The following is a 21054-nucleotide window of genomic DNA, read 5'->3' as shown; positions in this document are numbered from 1 at the left end:
AGCTTACATCCATTTTCAAATCATCTTACCCTCTACTTTTGCAAGTTCTGTACTTTATCTCATTTCCCTCATCTCTGATGTAGCCTTCACCTTTACTGAGATTCTGGGCAGGTCACAATTTGGTGTAAATACAGTATCAGCTTCAGGAGCAACTATCCGATTATTCTATAATGTGGAATCTGAAATTGTCATCTTTTTATCACTTCCTCTATTTCCTTAGCAGAAAAATGATGATTTCTCTGGACCAGTATCTTCAAAATTTGTTTCAATGACACTCAGATTTTGTCTTGGGTTTTTCTCACTTTCACAGTCACCTTTGCAGCTACTAAGAAAAATTCTTCCATGCATTTTACCATACTCTTAAAGCCTACAATTTTTAACTCACCAAGATTTCCCAAGAAGCTATTAACCTAATTTTAACTATTTTAAAACTGTGATTTAACTCAGGCTTCCTAATCTTAAAATCTCCAACCTTAAAAAAAAATCACTTGTTTAAACAAAAACATATATCTCCCCTATTATTTATGAACAATATAAATGCTTGAATTTTATATTTACTCTATAAATCATCACTGTTATGCTTACACATAATGTCTGTCTTATGTTGTAAACTTTGAAAGTACAGATTGTAAGCATTGCTCTGTACAGCACTGACTGAGCACAATGTCATGATCGCTTAAATGCTGTTGATGATGATGGTGAAGATGGTAATGATCACATAATGCTGTTCTGGTCAGAAAATGCACATAGGTAGTCCAGTATGCTTTCTTTAAAAACAATTTTTTTAAAAATGTGAGTTGTTTCTCATTCTGCAAAGCTGTCATTCTTCATTAGGAAAAGAAGGTTACAGTAAGTTATAATTAGTGTTTAGTGCCCTATCAAATAATTAAGTATAATAAAAAGCTCTCAATGAGTTTAATGTTAACATGGTGTAATTAAAGCCAAGTCTTGAAATGCATTAGGTGTCTATTATGTCAGATATTTGATTTTTCTTTCCTTTACAGATGAAATTCTCAAATTGTGCTTATAGCAATGTCATCATCAAAGGCAAAAACACATAACTTGAATGCAAAATGGGCTTTGCAGTGTCCAAAAAGGACAGAATTCAGAAAATCAAAAAACGAACATCACTTCTACAGCCCTGTTATGTACAATAAGAAAACTGAGTCTTAAAGGTATTGTGACTTGCCCAGGGTCACACAGTGAAAAATTAATTCTTCGTTGGCAGTGAGTTATTGACGTGTGGGGTTTTGTTGAAGTGATTGTTATTACTATTAACTATTTCTTTCTGAAGTGTAAAAGTTTGCTAGAAAAATGTTTATTTGGTCTTTTTCTTGATAGGGTGAAAAAATTTGTGCAAAGTGAAAGAATATAATTTGTGTGTAATTCCTCTCTTATTTAAGTTGTCTTAGGATGCAGGGCTTGTCAATGTGACTATTTTAAGGCTAAATACAGAGACAAGGCTGAAATCTCACCATTCTCTCAAAAGAATATCTGGAATGTGCCTAGATACTTGGCCATTTTGAACCCTGCATTCTTTGAGCTTCCCAGGCCCTCTCTTGTGCATGTCGTATTATCTTTTTTGTCCACAAAGATTTTGAAAAATCAGCAGAGTACAAGTAGCCCCTGAAATAAAGGCGTCATTCAAGGAACAAAGAAGTAGAAGGAGGGATCCAATTAAAATGATGAAAATCTTTAATTTTTATTTAGGTATACTTGTACGGACACGTGTATATACAAATACAGATTGTATGGGTTTGTTTGTGTGTGGGTTTTTTTTTTTTACATTTTCTTTTACGTTTATATAATGTCAGCATTTCAAAACAGCACTCGATGAGTAAGTGCAAAGGAACTGCAAAGCAGGGCAGTACAAGCACAGGACCACACGGAGCTGGACTTCACACCCAGACGCACACACAATGAGTGGCTTCAATGGGGTGTCAAGAGTAAGCATGGAAAGCGGATTTTGACTCATGGGTAACCTCCAACATGCCAGCATCTATTAAACTGTACAGACAATGGGAGCAAGCCCATTGTAGGGAGATTTGTCTCACATCCGAGCAGCTCTGGGGCAAATGCATGGGAAAAACTCAGTGATGCCACGCCAGAGACAGACCTGCCCATTCACGGCTCTGAGGGAAAATAAAATGTAGGAGGAAAGTGAGAGACAAATAATAATAATTTTAAAAAACATAAAAAGTTGAGGGAGTTGTAAGGCAAACCAGGGTGCTGGTGGAGGTGGTTTTTCAAAACAAAAGCCAGTGACCACAACTTTGAGAGTAATGAATGGAAGGGAGGAGCTAAAAACTGTTTTTCTAATTTTTTGAAACTAATAAAAAATGGCTGCAGCCGTTGCTAAGGCACCGGAGAAAAACAGAGTCCCTGAAAATCTACAGGTACAGTGTGACTCTTCCTCTCACATTGTACAGAGGGAAACAGCCCCCATTTAATCTTCCTAAATGGATTGGTTTGCAACCTTTCCTGTGCCTGAGCTGCACTTGATACCGACAAGACTTTTCCTGGGAAAAATGAAACAGTCCATGAAACAACCATAAACAGAAAACTAAACCAAAGTACAGAACCATTACTAAATTCTCCAAACCTTTTCAAACCACATGCTTAGGGTAGGGGAGGACCATAGGGCTCCAACATCAGACCTTGAAAACATTGAGGACAAGATATTGGTCAAAAAAGTCATGTTGTTCCAGGTCCCAAGATGATGGAGTCTTAAGCTTAGGTGGGTGATGACCACATGAGTCCTGTATATGGAGCAGTGTCTCAGCCATTTGTGACTTTTCTTAGTCATGTACACACTGGATGTTTCAAAGCCTCAATGCATGTTTTGTATCCTGAAAGTCTATTGTTCTCACTTACAAAAGACATAAGAATCAAATTAATACTTTATTATCAAACACTATATACAACAGAGGTTGCTAATAATACAGAATTTAAAGAACGATTTTTTTTAATGTTTTTCTTTTCTTTCCTCTGCCACCCAAGAAAGTACAATACAAAACAATAGTCTAAACTAACACGAACTGTTACCTGGTCTATTACAGGATACACGGTATCCACTAAACAGACAGATCCTTATTTCCCTGCTTCATGTTGCAAAGCCCTTGGCAACCAGGGGCAAAGGTCGCTGGGGTTTGACCAACTGGGGCTGAGGGGCAGTCATGGCTGCCCTTCAGGCTTTGAATTTTTTTTAAATTAAAAGCTGCTACAAAGTTACATGACATCCTCCTAAGCCCCCAGAGGATTGTAACACCACTACAAAAGGCCACCAGCGTTTTTTTTGGACAAGATGAAAACTGTCTGATACCAATCATCTTCTTGAAAACTCCACGGCAAGTGCATTAGCTATGATTATGTCATTTATAGGTTGAGAAGCATATTGTCTACTGGTGTGGAAAGTCTTGCTAATTTTTTTTAACTTAATTTGTGGTGGCACAATAGTGAAGTAAAAGGGTCTAATTTCCCTGTGAAAAATGAAAGACAATGGCAGAGAGGGCCATGAGTAATTATTTCATTATTTGTTAGAGACAAATGCTAGAAAAACCACAGAAGTCACCGTTTCTAAAATGAAATTAGCACTGCTAATGTAGTTATGACTAACTGGAATTATTACAGGATTGTTTGATTTCCTCGGCTATAGAACATGCAGTATTATTTTCGTTCTGCCTATTGATCCATTTTAAAAGGTATCTTTTTTTCCCCCTACCCAAGTCCCACTGGACCAACAAGCCTGTAACTATTAATAAAAAGAATAGGATTTCTGGATACTACTGAGAGTATTGAGCATATAAATAGCTAAAGGAAAAAGGAATTGAATGCTGTGGACTTTTGTTTCAATGAAATAGTGGGTGCCTTCTGTGATAAGACTCTGCCACTCCAGAGAAGTTCCTGATATTGGGGAGAAGGGTTGATTGTATCTGCGAAGCTGGCAACCCCACTCACAAAGTTCCAAGTGAGAACAGACTCAGCAGTAACATCCACTCCAAACCATCAGGTAAGCCCAGATTACATTTCAACATGTGTACAACTCTCTAGGGTGCAGTACATTTACAGCTGCCTTTCATTCACATATTTTTTTAATTCAAAACTACTCACAATTCTAAGCAAATTCCCATTCATGAAGTCCGTCCATAACACGACCCCCCTTTTTTTTACATATACATTTTAAAAAACGAATATATAAAAATCCTTATTTTGCTGGAATGCTTTCAAATTTTTCACATTTTACATGATCATTGCATTTATTGACTTGTATAATTATTTTGAAAGGCATGGTTTCTATTGACATGTCGTGCAATAGCATAAAAGGCTAGATCACTTTTCCATTGGTCTGACACTTCTCCCTGTCTAGGCTTTGGAGTTTAAAGTTCATGACAGTCCCACCAGTAGAAACCCCAAGGCTCACATTTCCTGGTAATCAACTGGAAACGTCCCCTGTTGGCCATGCTAAGATTCCTTAAACAGGGTCATCCTGTGTTTATTCTCCTTCTGCCCCACCCCCACAATGAAACAAGATAGCCCCCATATTTCTAAATGTATCAAGGGATACCACTTTTTCTCACAAGTTTAAATAGGACAAGCATATATACTCACTCTCAGCATAAAGTATATCTAAATAATGTATTTTCTATTCTAGTGGATTTTTAAAAAAATATTTTGTTAAAGTCTTTGGGACTCCATCTTGTTTATCTCCCACAGATAAACACGTGTTCCCCCTACGCTTTAGGCTGTGTCAGAAAGGGAAAGAATATAAAATCAATGCTTGAATTCTTTTATTCCAAACTTTGGAATTCTTATTCCAAATTTCCCTTTAGCCCTCCCAAGTAGTGCTGACTGACTCTCCTGGTGACAGGTTTTTTTTTTTTTTTTTTTTTTTTTTGTCTGAGCCCCCTGCAGTTGTGGAGTGTGGAGCAAAACGTGGGCATTGGGGTGGGAGTCGGGAAAAGGCCACAGCACACTGGCGCTCCAGCAAAGCCAAATCATGTCTCCTCTGGCCACTGACATCCTTTCCTTGGTACATATCATCCCCCAGAGGAGCAGCCAAAGCTATTCCACTCTGCAATCATCAACCCTGGCTTGTCAGCCTTGGGGAAGGTCACTTTATTCATAAAAATGCCTCTTTGAGTTTCTTAAAAAAAAAAAAAAAAGTAGTAGCACCATGGTGATCTTTATTCAAAGGAAAAAAAAAAAAAGATCTGGTGTGCACTGCCCAGTCACCAAAAAAATTAGAGGCACTCACACATACACACCCCCACCAAACATAGTTTGCTCTGTTTTCACACTTGCTCTGTATTAGCATTCCTGCACCCAACTCGCCTCCTGGAAAAAAAAGGCTTCTTTTACAGAATACAAGTTTTGCTGTCAAGAATGCTTTAAGACAGTCATATTTTTTAAAAAACCCAGCGTCTCAACCTTTTAGAAGCCTGTTCATTTATATACTCCTAGAGGAAATGGTGTAATATTATATCTATTCTTAATACCTCCCCTCTGGACCTGACATGGTGACATGATGCCCTGCATGATCATCTTACAGTCCTGAATGAGAAGGCATAAATATTGTATAGGAGAGTGAAACCCTCCTGGGCCTGGCCATCACTGGCTGCATCTGCCACTATTCTTCCTTGTCCATATACCATCCACACAGTGTGCTAACGGAAGTGAGCTCTTAGAGGAGAATGCACAGGAGCTGACGAACCACTGGTGTCACTACGAGAATTTGGCATTTTCACCTGGAGTCCATTTAATTTGGAAGGGGTGAGAGAAGTCAAGGGCAAGGGCTGGGGGTGGGGTGAGGGAGGCAGCAACTAGTTTATTCAGTCCTCCCAACCCCAAGTTGTTGTTTAGAATTCAGACTGAAGGAAAGAAAACAAAAATCTGACATCTGCCAAAAACCAATAACAAGTCCCTTCTTAGGATGAGCAGTTAGGTGGATCTCTGGTGTTCCAAGACCCTGATGTTTTCTGTGACAGGTGACGGGAGGAGACTGTGCTATAATGTCAAAAGCATCGCCAGGAGGAACAGTAGGATTGCCAAAAGGCGGCTGGGTATCCTTGGTGTTTGTGCAGCGTTCTCGCCGCGGGATGGCTCGGCTGACTCATGTACGGTGTCATCTGTTCAAATAGAAAGCACACATTCCAATGAGATTTCACATCCTTAATAACTCTCTTGCAGCAGCCTGCTGTTAACAGACCTCGCCACCCTCTGCAAAGTAGGGTAATGAACCTTGTGCCACCATTGACTTTCATGTCTGCATAATCACTCATTATTTACAGCAAACAAAGGAGAGGCAGAGAAAATTGGACTTTCTTGGCAATATTAATACTTTACTTTAAAACTGAGGGGAGAAATTGTGCATACACTATAACCTTTGCTATGTGAGTTACTTTGGTTTGCTAGCAGTCAGATTTGTCTTGCACAAACTTGAAATATCCAATATATGTTTTAAATCTAAGATGCCACAGGGAGGAAAGTAACGTGTTGGAGAGTGTAGGGGAAAGAGGCAGTTATGTTGGCATATTAGTGGTTAACCAGAATGGGCTGTTCATTTTCCTCTCTTTAGTCATTTCATAGGATTAGTGTTGAATGCTTTGTTGGCGGGTGCCGAGGTGAATTTTCAAATATAAAAAATTAAATACCAAAACAATAGCATTTTAAATAAACTATATGTAATGCCCAGTAAACTTCAATAAACTGGTACCCACTGGTTTTCCTTCAATTAGGAATCAATTATGCTACTATTTCCATTATTGGCCCTGTATCTCCAGGATTAAATTACTTGAACTTGACTATTTTTATTTTTATCAGGCTGAAGCTTGGCACACAAATTATCAGCATGGATGCAAATTTTCTTCTAAATAAAATGGATTAAGTGAGTTAAGCTTCTTTTATTTAGCTATAAAGTGTTCTACGAGGCTGCCTCTGACTTTGGATAGCCTCCCTGATCTGCATGATTAACAGGCTTAACTTTGAAATGGGAACTTTGCAGTAATTAGTGCCCAAAGATAGATGGAGGCTTGGCCGTGAGCGAGCCGTGCTATTTTGTAGCATGGCCCATCTTCTTCCTTCCACCTGGTCTCACTTGTGCTTTTAGACTAAATGACCTCTGAATGACTTGCTCCTGGGGCCAATAGTGGTCCTCTGTGCAGATTTTCAGCATCCTGTAGGAGCTCAGCAATTGCCAACTGGGATTCACTCAGTGGTCAGAGAGAATGATAGGTAATAAGTGAGACCCTAGTGTGACTATTCCCAATTATGTAGATCTCAAAAGATAATCCCCAAGTATCCCTGAAAGGCTCACCTTGAGCCCCTTAATGGGTTAACTATCCATTATTTAAAATTCATTTATATTTTCCTACTACATGACACATCACAATAAGGACACCTTTTTCTTGCTGGGCAGAGTCACAATCACAATGGATGTCTCTGCTCATCACATCCATTCCTCATGTAAACTAAGAAAGACGTTTTCTCAGCTGGGCATCTTTTGCCCCTAGATCTCTGATCACATTAGTCTGTCCTCATGTAGATGCTGCTGCATCTAACATGCTCCCCTTTCCTGGACCTTAGAAAACCTAGATGGAGTGGTTTTAGCTTAGGAAAATGTTAGGAAGCAAGAATGGGAAGATAAATGATGAAGAGAAAAATGTGTGTAGTCCTGCACAGGATAGCCAAGTACTTGCAGACCCCCCTTTTCTTCACTCTTTTTCAGCCTTGCAAATGTATTTTGCAGTTAATAGGGGGTAGAAGACCCTTAATATCCCTGGAATTAAAATTCAAATAACTTCCCCAAGAGCACCAAAATGGTGTCAATCAAAACAATGGAGTACTGCAAGAACTACAAACACGGAGGATTCCATAGAACTTTTTTTTTTTTTTTAACTAATGTACTGGAGATTGAACCCAGAGGCATTCTACCACTAAGTTATATCCCCAGCCCTTTTAACTTTTAAATTTTGAGACAAGGTCTTGCTAAGTTGCCGAGGCTGCCCTCAAACTTGTGATCCTTCTGCCTCAGCCTCCCGAGTTGCTGGGATTATAGGTGTGTGCCACCACACCCAACCAGAGTTCATTTTAAAATATTACTTATATTTATACACCTGAAATTATATGTGTTCTTCTCCGTGTTATTCTTACTAACACATTACCTAATCTCTGCATAGTTTGGAACCAAAGCAGCTCTTATGTACTCAGTGTGAGCATGAAGGTGACCCTTTCACTGCTTCCTGTCCCTTCCAGGTGCTCAGCAAAGCCTAGTCATTACTTGAGGCCCACTCAGCACAAGACATGGTAAAAGGGCCTCACAGGAAAATTGAGAGGAAGGCTTTCATGTTTCATCTAAAGTGAAGCATGAGGCTTAATGTGCCTTTCAGTCCTCTTATCACGGACAATCTGTGGACTTAGCCCTTTTATAAGCAACCAATGAATGTATACCATCCTGCCCCGAAAAGGGAAAAACCCATTTTCTTGGGGCATCATGATTCTTTTCTTATTCCTGCAACATAATGTTCTGCAGTGAAGATTCTACAAAGCATCCTTTGGTTAAAATAGAGGCTCAATGATGGGATACTCTATGGCTCCAAAGGGTGAAATGAGAAACTGGCTATCCTTTGGGTAAATCTGAGCAATTTTAGAATTCTAAGGAAGAATTCATAAGCAAAATCTATCCTAATGGAAATTACACCTAATTTCTAAATGTGGGAGAATTTCTAACATATAACAGTGAGCATTATTTGGAAGAAGAAAATGTTCCTCTTCAGAAGCCAAATCAAGTCTTGTCTCCTGGCTAAGGATTCCACCACACAGGGGTTTCAATGGTTAACTGAGAGAACACTTGAGATATTTTGGAGCATGTAATGTGGCATATGTCTGCCCTGAGATCATCCTGCATCCCTGATGATAGGAAACTGTCAGGCAAAGTGTTGCAAGCAAACAACAAAGACAAATACATTCCAAAGATAGGTGAATTAGTACATATTGTTGAGAACATGCAGTGGAATCCTTTCAGACTTGCTGAATTCAGAAAGCCTGCATCAACATCCGGGGCTGATGAACATCCATTCGCTCAACCAGTTAACACAGTGGTGAATTTCTCTGAGGCTGAATTTTGTAAGGTATAAGGTTACACCCTCAAATTTGTTATTGTATTCATACTACCAAGGACTGTGGCTCAACCTTTTCTCACCTTTTTAATGAAGATGCTCACTGGCAAGCAGATACAGTTACAACTATCTCAAGGAACTGCAAGCATACCTACACTGTACTTCCCAGCACCCAAGCATGTGTATGCACATGCATACACTCTCTCAACTATACTCTTAAATGTTTACAAACTTTCATCAGTTACGTGCTTATAGATTTGAAGCTGTTACAAATTTTGAATGATCACTGAAAACTTATTTCCCCAAATTCTGACAGTGAAATATGCTCATGTATGAAAGTGTCTTAATGTCTCACATGTTATCATTAGTTGAATTTAAGGGTAATTTTCCTAATAGCAGAATAGTCCTCAGTATACCTCTTCTTTACCAGAGAAAAGCATGCAGTATGTGGGTTTCTAAACAGCCTCTTGCTCTCTAAATAGGCAATGTCAGTTTACCTGGAAATGACATGATGGTAAAGATATGTCTTCATTCTGCATGTGTATCAAGAAACAATCCCAGGCAACTTTTATTTATAACATGCCTAACTCTTCTAGTTACCTTTATTCTTATTACCAAACTCAGGAGAGCAAAATCTTCCTTATGAACATCTATACCTCTAGAAATGATAAAGAATAATAATTTTATTTACATATGTATATATTGGAGCCAAGAGTTCTGAATATGAAACGATCTAACTAGCTGTGTGGCCTGGACAGGTCTTCTCAGTCATAAGAGAAACAATGTAGACTTTATAGTTTTTTTTTAAAGAAATAATTTATTTGTTGTATTGGGATTGAACCCAGGGGTACTTTACCACTGAGCTACATCCCCAGCCAATTTTTATTTTCAAACAGGGTCTTGTTAAATTGCCCAGGCTAGCCTCACATTTGCAATCCTCCTACCTAAGCCTACCCAAGTAGCTGGGGTCACAGGTGTGTGCCATGACACCCAATAACTCTATATTCTTTAAGACATCCCATTTGACTTGCAGCTCCTATGATGACCCACATCCTTGGGCTTGTGAAGAGACTGGTACCTTGAAAGTCACAGTAATGCTTCCAGATTTCTAGGACACAATTAAAATGTCCCTGCGTCAGCACTCATTCCTTGCAACTTTCTAAAGCAGCTACCTCAACCCTGGGGAGCTACTAAGACCTCTGAAAGCTCATTGTACACACCTCTTGTTTGTGCTTTGGGTGAGATGCCTGCCTTAGAAAAACAAGAATGCTTGGGGGGGAAAAAAAACCCTAACTCTTCCTGTCAGTTACAATGTGAAAGCTATTGTATGTCCTGAGGCACTGCATTTACTCAGGGTAAGTTTCCCTAAGGCTCATTGACTGTGTTATCCCAGTAACAATAAGCAGTGGATAAAGTGGACCTGAGGCTCTTTTAATTTCTATAACAATAAGAAAAAAAAAAGTCTTACCACAAAAAATACAAAAAAGAAACAAGAAAAAAATTCTCTATTTGCATAAGGGGACTCAAATCTCTTTGTGAAGTGGAAATATTTTTATCTCCCTTCAGCTTTGAGATGATAGGAGATGGATAAAGAAAGGCATCATGATCTTCAGCAGGAGAGGGGAGGAAAAGATACTACTATATGGGAAGGACAGCAATGAGCTGGGAATAGAGGGCCACTACCTTTCAAAAAGAATCTAGCTGCATTTGATGGCCAAATTGAATTTATAACCAAATGGATAGTTTATAGGTTTACATTATCCACAGTATACTACAGCGTAAATACTTAAATGAGTGTTCTTGTGGGCTTTATTTTCTTTCATAGGGCTGGGATAGTTTGAAACTGTGAAACTGAGTACTAGAAAAAATTTATCTTTAAGTCTTATTTTGCCTCAGCAATCAAAGATCATATTTGGCTCAACAGGCTACGGTGTACATTTGTGAGAGCAGCAGGTGTGTGAATCTGTGGTGGAAACATGATTATACTTCTCCAGACAAATGCTATTGACAACAACAGCACAAACAATATTGGAATAAAATGAAGTTTTTTAGATCAGTTTCATGAGGTATGTGATTTTCTAGGGAAAACTAAATACGCTGAATTGGTTGCTCTTTTGTTCAATAGTCCTACTACTTTTAGCCACATATTTGGATATCAAAATGAAAAATTTATAAACACATATAATGGAAATGTTTTTTGTCTTATATGAAAACAGATTTTTTAATATTCACAGTGATTCACCAGCATGCTCTGAGGATATGGCAAAAAGCAGTGAGATTTTAGCATTCTGATGGGGCTTCATATTAGGATACTGCATTAAATAAAACCCATGTCCAAAAAAGAAAAGCCATATTTAATCTAACATGCATTACACAAAGATAACTGGAGGAATGAAGCAGAATATAAGTAATATTAGCATTGGTAGCAATGGGCAAAAGCAGAATAATCATAACATGCAAACATGCAGGAGGAAGAAAGGAAAAAAAAAAGGGCGGAAGCACCGGAGAGATAGATGCATTTGTTAAAAGAGATTCTCTAAGCATACTAACCTGCTGGTTCTAATGAATTTTCTACTTTGTCGTTAACATCGAAAACACGATCATGAACACCTATAGTTTTCATACAGCTATCTATAACAAAAATAGAGATAACAGCCAAATATGTTAGTGAAGATACCCTTAAACTCCCATTTCTCTTTTTTTCTTTCTCTCTATTTTTCCTTTTATTTATGTCAAGATTGTTTTACAATCAATGGCATGTATCCGAATGCCAATATTGTTCCCATTAGCTGTGCACGTACAACAATCTAAGAAACAACAAGTTAGCAACTGCTGTGTACTTAAATAAAAGCATCATGAAGAATGATGAGAAAAAATATGATGAAAACTAAAACATGGATGTTGATATACGAAACAGATACCACACGAGATTTAACAGTTAAAAAAAAAAAAAAAAAAAAAAAACTTTTACCGCCGTGAACCAGACCACATGATAAAGCATGCGCAGTGAAGGCACCCTCTGAAGCTCAATCTAGGAAACTTACTTGTTGGTCTCACAAAGACTTTGAGTTTTAGGCAGGACCTTCTTCCATTATCTGGGATTGCAGAGGCTGTGGTGAGAGAGGGCAAGAGAGAGAGGAGACAACGACAACTGATTACTTACAACAAATTATACTTTTCAGATGGATCTAACTGCTACAGAGGAGTCTACTTTCACATCTCACATTTCAATACAATAAAGAATCATGCAAGAATGTGGGTCATCTATGAAAAAATATTTTTGACTTTCATTTCAAAGGCATTTCCATTTAACTTGATCTGTTATGAATTTTCTCTAAATCAAGAGGATAATACCAGAGCCCTCTTGCTTTAGGGGCTGCTCCTCCTCAGCTGCAGGAAGAGAGGCCCACCAGAGGCTGGGGGTGAAAGTGCTGGGGAAAGTGCTGGCAAAAACCAGTATCGGATAGTCAGAAAGGCAGACTTAAACATGACCAATTTCTGTTGGGGAAAGCAGCGCTTTGTCTGTCCTGAAAGCTTGTCTGTCAGTGCTTTGCAGGTAATTCAATTAGAGGTTTTATTCAGAACTTGGCTCCACTTTCTATATGACTAACCCAAGCCCAGCAACTTCCATCATGCTATTATAAGTACAATATGCTATTGAGAAAGTACTATGTTGCAACGGCACATTTATTTTTTAAAAAGTGTGCAACAGAGAAGGATGGAATTAATAAAGTGGACTTACCAAAACATGACAACATGTTTCAAGTTATAAATCATTTGAGGAAGAAACTTTCTTCTCCTCTTCAAGATAATAAGATTGTAAACTTTCTCTGGGTTTGAAAGATTATCTCCCTGCAGTACTCACAGCTGAATGTCAAAGGGATTTCCAAGGGTGGCAAGACCCTTAACAACCACATGTGTTTACTAATGCATTCTAGAAATGACATAAATTACTGAAATGAGTGCTGCATACTTTCCTCCCTATGTGCTTGCTTCAAGTGGTTTCTTTGTTTCGAAAAGGCAGATGACATCAATCAAAACACACATGGCTTAAAATTAGTGTGGTAATAGCTAAAGTGACAAAGAGAGGGCCAGCGCTGTCTTCTCTCTTTTTATTTTTATGGTATTCTTCATGGGGAATCCCAGAAAACAAATGAACACAAAAGTTTACTTTGCAGGTAAAAGGATTCAAGATGTAAATTCCAAACCAATTTTACATGAATTTCCTCATGGAACTACAGATCCATGAAACCATGCTATAGGAAAACTTATAAATTAAGGACCTAAAACCTCAAGCTGTAAAGGACCCCCAGTGTCACTATTCAACACCTGTTGAAACTCTTTATTTTAGGACAAAAGTATGGAGAAAAGATGTTTTCCACTCTCCCCACCTCCTCTGGATCCTCTGACAAGCAGTTAAGAAGTGCTAACAGCTGGCTTTGCTGTAGGCTTTCATTAAATCAAAGTCGGAAAAACTCCCTCTACTGACATTTACAGTAACTAGTGTGTTATTTAGGGCACAATATTTGCACTCTGTGGTTTGATCCAGGAAATGGTGTCCTTCCTGTGGACCCCAACTGCAAATGTGCATGTCACAAACACAGTGCACATAGGTGACTCCAATTCATTAAGAAAACTATGGGTTCTTAAATGACTACATGTCTTACTCATGAGAGGTAGTGTGGAAAAGCAAAAAATGGATATTTGCACTGCTGTTCTATAGGTTTTTGAGTGGAGAGGAACTCACTTTAAGCCTCTGAACTTGATTCACCATAAATAGCTGATTTTACACGATATTGCAAGATAAATAGGCTCAAAGCAGGATTAACTGTTTAATTGCTTTTGTGAAGAGCTTTTTGGATTTAGTACTGGTCTTTCAGATTTCTCTTAAGTAGAAATAAATCCAGGACATAAAAATTATTGTAGGTTGCATTGGAATAACTAAATAGTAGCAATTGATGAGACATCCAGGAAAAAACTAAGGGTTCTCTCACCAGCTCGTAAGAAGGGACATGAGCCTTTGCTACTAGATAAATTACATTCCCAAATTATCAGATATGTTTTACATAAAATGTAAAACAGAAACCTCTCTTCCCTACCAGTCTTCCTACTATTATTTCCTAACACCAGAAAAGCTGAGACAATGATAGTGTGATCAATGCTTCATGATACTGTTTGACTATAGCATTCTAATCCTTAGAAAAATTTATGAGCAGAGACTATTAACATACAATTGGTATGTGAGTGCATGTACAGACTACATTAACATGGACTGACTCCACAATCTCTGTTCATGAGACTGTGCGATCATGCCCTGAACAGCAAGCCCTCAGAGCCAAATTGAGAAGTGTGCTTTGTTAGGTCAGTGTAACTTTAGTTCCTTACATACCACATCTAAAAACAAAACCAAAAATATTTAAAAAGATTAAAAAATTCCATATTGCGGAAAATCCTTTTATCTATATCCCTTTATCCGTTTCTTACACAAGGTTTTAGAATGTGAGCATGCAGCTTCACCACATGTTCAAGGTCTGTTCACCACATCCGCCTTAGCTGACAGTGCAGGATGCCTTTATGTCACTTGAAATACAGAGGACTAATTATCAGTAATATTTGAAGATATGCAATAATACAAAAATGCTTTATGAGTCGCAAGTAAACTAAAGGCAGAGGATTGAGCATTAAAAGCACAAAATAATACAAGAATTGAAACATGTACTATATGCCTTCAGGTAAGCTTTGAAAAGAAAAATTTTCAGGATCACTTATGAGTAAATGGCAAAGCTAAGGATGCCTGGCTTTTGTTAGGAGCTAGGTAATATTAATCCCCATGACTCTAGAGAAATACCACTTTATAACATTCACCTTAAAGTGACCAATATTATCTTTATCTTAGAAGAAATTTTATATATAGTTTCATATATATATATATGCAATGTCTTCTGTTGCTTTCCTTAGAAAATTAACAGTCAACATTAAAAACTGATAGTGAATACTTATCAAATGCATTATGTATTACTGCAGCTTCATCCATCATTTCAAATACTTTTAAAATTCCTACTATGAGCCTGCTTCTTTATTAAATGCTGGGGATGCTAAGACAAACTGATCTTGCCTTTTTTTGTTTGTTTGTTTGTTTTCAGAGAGAGAGAGAGAGATGAGAGAGAGGGGGGAAGAGAGAGAGAGAGAATTTTTAAAAAATATTTTTCACTTTTCATTGGACACAACATCTTTATTTTATTTTTATGTGGTGCTGAGGATCAAACCCAGCGCCCCACCCATGCATGCCAGGCAAGCGAGTTATTGCTTGAGCCACATCCCTAGCCCCCTGATCTTGCCTTTGTATTGTGCTTATTCCAGCTGGTGCATAAATGTGAGGACATCTAGAATGATCCACATGAGAACTGAGGCTTACATGAAGAGCTAGCACAATTTTGAGTAGGGAGCAATAGCTTTATCTTGGAGTGTGAAGGTGTGTGGCAGACTCGCTCACCAGAGGAATTTTTGTCAGAAGTTTCGTAGGGTCTCTGGAAACTGACCAAGAGCAACTACAACAAAAGAATTACAACATTTTACCCCTAAATTCCCAGGTCAAAGCTCCAACAACTAAATAGAAGTGTTAACCTGCAATCAGTGAAGAAAACCTAGACCTGCATTCTTTTTATAAAGAGACATGGATTTTCTAATAGAGATTTTCAAATTAAAATGAGAAATGTCTTAAACAGTTGCCATGAAATCCAGATTCATATCCCTTTACTCACTGCTGAAAATGCACATTTGGCGTCAGGAAGTTGGGGGTAAGGATATGGGGGCCATTAAAACAAGCAAAAGCTCCCATTCCATTATCTTAATAGCAACTTTATAAATCAATCCATAGGGCCCCTTCCCCCCTAATGAGCTGCAAAGTACCAAACAAAACTGTGCAGCACATAATGAAATACAAGCTGGGGGCCCTCCGGTTCTGTGTTTAGAGTACCATGCTTATAAGGCCATGAGGGCCCCTTATCTTCACTCTGTTCCATGACCTCCTACAGGGGCCCTAACTTGAGTCATTCCCCAAAAATCATTCCCTTGGTGTCCTGGGCTCAGGTGAGTTTAGCATAGCACTTAGCCAATGTGGAGCAAAAACTATATTCAGGATTTCAAATATATACTGTATTCACACCATTTTGGACATAGCAAGAGAACACTGTTGTTGTAGTTAGCTTGTTGTAGTTAGCTTCTGACATGGCTCCTAGTGATCCCCACCTCCTTGTACTCAAGACTTTCTGTAATCCCTCCCCTCAAGAGGGGGCTGAACTTAGTAACTTGCTTCTGAGAACACAGCCCAAGTTAAGGAGTATCACCTCTGTGATGAGGTTGCAAAAGTTTGTGACTTCCTTCTTGCTAAAACTTCATCTTTTGCTCATGAAGCAAGGTACCATACTGTGAGATTCTCAATGCAGAGGCCCATGTAGCTAGAAACTGAGCGAGACTTCCAGCCCTAAGCATGCAAGGAAGTCCTGGCTTAGAAAGCAACAACTCACAAGGAATTGTATCTGGCTAACCATAATGTGAGGCAGTTAGAGTGAATCCTCAGCTGGACCTTGAGATGACTGCTATTGTTTTTTTTTTTTTTTTTTTTTTGGAGAGACCCAATGTTCTCAGCAAAGTGGAACCTGGACTCCTGACCCATAGAAATTCTGAAATAATGTTGTTTTAGCCATAAGCTTTGGGGGTAATTTTTTCAAGACCTGGCTGGTGCAGTGCAGTATACAAACAAATGTATGTCATCATTGATTTCCCACAGCTGCCTTTAGACTGAAAGACTAAGACACTGCAGCATTTTCTCCTGATGGGCAGCCATGTCCTTGTTCCCATGGAGCAGTGCACTCCTTACACTGGGGCCATGCCTAAACAACCAGATCCCTTACTAGTTTATATTTCAGGCTACTGTTACAAGTCCACTTAAAATAGGCCTGTAAGAGAGGTAATTATAAACTGCTGTTGAAGAAATACTTCAAGACACATCTATTTGTTCTCACTCCAGCATTTAAAAACTGTTTTTCATTTTCCTTCTCATGCAACTTGGTTTGTTTTTGCTAATGTAATCAACCTGTGCTGTTCCTTGCAATTAACATGATGTCTCACTTTAACTCTGAATTGCTGGGTGAACCTAAGTGGGATTCGATACAAAATATGAACTTCAGTCATAAGAGAAAATGCTTTTCCTCAGTTCTGTGAAATGGGATATAAAGTTGAGCTTTAACTGAAAGAATTTCAAAGTTAAAAATTTTAAAGTTAAAATAAGTTAAACTTTTCTTACTATCCAAACCTCCTATCAATTATCTTCTTCATAGGCCATCAAACTAAGTATGTGACTTTAGAAGTTCCACAATAATTAAAGTATCAAATATTATTCTTCATAAAGAACCTAAAGTTTGGCAGGAGAGAGGTAGGACTCTCATTTCCTACTTCTTTCACATTTTCAGGCCCAATACAGTGCTCATTAGTCAACTTGAACATTTCTGTCTAACCTTATTCAGCCTCCAATCTTAATTCCAAAGGCCCAAATCCCTCTCCTTTTCTGTGTCCCATGTCAATCTGGGTACTTTGAGAAGTTTTATTTTTAAAAACAGTCAGCCACTTTCTTCTTTGTAAAGAAACGAGCGTGTGTGAGCATTAAAAATGCAGTTTTCCATTATGTTTGCCACAGGCAATATTTCTCAATTTGAGCAAGTCAAAAGAAAAGATAGGTTATTAGTTGTTAGCAGGACCCAGTTTTTTCCCCCTCTAGGTTTTTCATGCAGTTTAACATACAACACAAATATATTCAAATTAGGCAGGTGAAAGCAGAATTAAGCATTAATATTTCTTTCACAGTAAATGCTGGAAAAGTAAAGCCCATTTAAATACAGAGCAGTACTACAAATGTCTCCTAGAATTTAATGAATCAATAAAATCCATTTTGTGTATATATGGGCGAAGGGTGGGGAAAAGAAGTGGTGGGAATGGGATAGAGAGTAACCAAAGCCATATGGACTTCTTAGAAAATGGTTACCAGATTTGCAGAAAAATTCTTAAAACAAAAGTTAGGCCTCTTCTTAGTGAAGAATACCCAGGCAATAATTTACAACTGACTGCTTGATTTTTTTTTTAAGCACCACAAGACTTGATTTTCATATTAAGAATAAAATCACCAGTTATATTGGACCACATTACACCATTCTACCTATTGAGATGTAAAAGTCACATGGTGTTTTTTTTTTTTCTTGTTTGTTTTTGTGGTGCTCAAGATAGAACACAGGGCCTTGCATGTGTTACAGCAAGTTCTCTACCACTAAGCTGCACCCCAGCCCAGAAGTCATGTGTTTTAATCACTGGCTCATGCCTTAGGTGTATGGAGTTTGCATCCACAGGAGCTGGTTAAATTTGCCCACACATTTTACCTCTTACAGCCAGCAGTATCTCAAGACTTAAATCATTGGCAGGTTAAGGTCAAAGCCCCAGTTGTAAAAATTAAAAAGGAGGTTATTAAGTATGGAGGCCTTGGAGAAATTAAAAATACCATGTAAATATTAGATACTTTGATATGGCTCTGGGGATGTTTCTTTTAAAAAACTAGAAAAGGGAAAGGGATGTATTTCCCACAATATAACAAGAAGGGTGGAAAAATGTACTCCCCAAGCTAAAACTTGTTTTCAACACTAGGGGACTATAATGGGGAACAAAAAATTAGAGTAAAGTTCAGGGCAAGGGAGGTAAAATAAGTTCCAGCTGGGCAGCCTCAGAAAAAAGAGAAATTGGGAGGTACCACCCATCCCAACCATTACTCCCCCAATGACTCTGCTGCCTTAAGCGAATTCTCACTGCAAATGCTAACTTCAGTATTATTTAAATTCCAGCAGCTAAGTCTCAGTAGATCAATTACTTTTTCTTAGCAACCTCAAACAAATGGCTGAGGACAAGTTTCTTTCCACCAATTTCTGGAAATAAACAAATAGAACATCATCATGCTTATGTACACATTTATTTGAAATATGAGCGAACTTTTACTGACTTTTAAAAGCTTAGTGATGATAAACCTGTTTCCACTGAAGAAGGATATCAAAATCTACTGAATTATGAGCAGAAAACAACATTGATTTTGGAGGGTTATTTTAAACTGTCCCTTATAAGAAGGCTTCCTCATTCTTTCTTAGGAAAATTTAAGACAGCTTAAATAAATCTCAGTGTGTGACTCAAGACTTGACCTCCTTCTTCAATGAATGGGGAAATCAAGTCCACTCACAGAGATAACACTTAGATCTCATTTAAATTTAAAAAAAAACTAAACATATTATTAGGCATTTTATTATTTAGAAAATATCCCCAAATATCTTTGAACAGTTAGAAAAAAAAATGTTTCCTCTTATCAAATATTCTCTGAGGCCTGGTCTTGCCTGAGGACACACTGTTTAAGTCTGTGCAAAGTCTTCAGATGGTTCTTCTTGTCTGTGGTGATTTTGGCAAACCTGCTGTACTAGATAAGTATTATCTGACAAAACAACAACAACAACAACAAAAAGGATAAGCAGAACCATTCACTTAGAAAAATCCTTCTTCACTGGAAGCCACATAATGAAAGTAATGACAGCAAAAATAAAAGCTCAGATAAAAGGTAAAAGTCCTAGAATCTCACAAGAGGAACAATTTGTAGTATCCCTCCTCCTCCGGCTCCTTGAGCAGCTCTGTATGGTATGCCATCAGGTGACTCTAAGGAGAGCTACAGAGCCCCCATTATTCATTTGTACCGTAACAACAGAAACAATGTTTTTACCATACAGCACTAAGGCAGCAGAACAGCAAAATACTAATAAATCATCAAGTTAATGAAATTCAAAGAAACTCCTAGAAAAATGTTAATTTTTTCTAGCCTTTCACTATCCCCATTATCCTTAACCTCCTTGGGGAGGGTGCTTGGAAGAGACATGGTTAGTTGTTTGAGTGCAAGCATAATGATGCTCTCGACTCTCTCCTCGGTTCATTTATCATGACTTATTTTGTATCTTTGAATCAGCTGCTTAACCTACTACCTATGCTTGTTTTGCTGTGAGCCTCCTGTTCTCAAAACAAATTTTAAGTGTCACCTACTTAAGAGGAGCTGTAAAATTGCACAGTGCACTTGGAATCTCAGGTGATAGATCCCTAGAGATCTCAAATATTATTTCACTACCATACAGATTGATATCATCACTCTGTACTTATTCCTCCCTCTGCGTAGGGATTTCCTGAAGCAAGGGCCCAGCTAGGGCTTCTTAAGTCTCCAATTCTGAGTACAACTATGTAGAAGAGGGAGGGGACAGGACTGGATAGCAGTGTTAAAAAAAGTTATTTGTCATTCATGAAGAAAACCAGACAAATGTGACCCTTGGTAGTTTACATTTTGAAAGAAGGTCTCCTTATGTTGCCCAGAGTGGCCCTGAACTCTTGATCTTAAGAGATCCTCCTGCCTCAGCCTCCTGAGAAGCTGGAACTACAGGTGCATGGCACCATGTCTGACTCTATAGCCTAAATTTTAAAAACTGAATACTACTGTAGATTTATTTGTTAGTGTTTGGGAGGTGTTTCAGTCAGGTGTTTTTTGTTTTTATTTTTAAATTGTTTTTGCTGTGACCAATAGACCTGACCAAAAAAAAAAAAAAAAAAAAAAAAAAAAAAAAAAAAAAAAAACAACTAAGAGGAGGAGACATTTATTTTAGCTCAGTTTCAGAGGTCTTAGTCTGTAGACTGGCAACTCCATTGCTCTGGGCCTGATGTGAGGCAGAACATCATAGTGGAAAGGCATGGCGGAGCAAAGCAACTCAGAACACAGTGTGGGAGGTCAAAATTATAACCCCGGGGCCATGCCCCCAGTGAAGTACCTTCAGTAGCCACACCTTACCTGCTACCATTACCACCCAGTTAATCCAGACCATTGGAT

General features: G+C 38.2%; 1 protein-coding gene across 2 annotated transcripts in view; it reads right to left on the bottom strand.

Annotated features, from left to right (window-relative positions):
• Positions 1-1728: 1728 nt before the first annotated feature.
• EFNA5 (ephrin A5) overlaps positions 1729-21054 on the bottom strand; it is a 276222-nt gene continuing 256896 nt past the window's right edge. The window contains exons 3-5 of one of the 2 annotated variants that reach the window (XM_081280461.1): positions 12158-12223; positions 11664-11744; positions 1729-6125 (exon numbers count right to left, since the gene is read on the bottom strand). In XM_081280461.1, coding sequence (XP_081136587.1) covers positions 6004-6125; positions 11664-11744; positions 12158-12223 — 269 coding nt within the window. In that variant the 3' untranslated portion in view covers positions 1729-6003. The remainder of the gene's footprint in view (positions 6126-11663; positions 11745-12157; positions 12224-21054) is intronic. The other variant, XM_081280462.1, reaches the window with a different exon arrangement.

Source organism: Spermophilus citellus, assembly GCF_964194105.1.
Source record: "Spermophilus citellus genome assembly, chromosome: 1".
Taxonomy (NCBI): domain Eukaryota; kingdom Metazoa; phylum Chordata; class Mammalia; order Rodentia; family Sciuridae; genus Spermophilus; species Spermophilus citellus.
The sequence above is the reverse complement of the archived record's forward strand: the minus strand, read 5'-3'. Positions and strand labels throughout refer to the sequence as shown.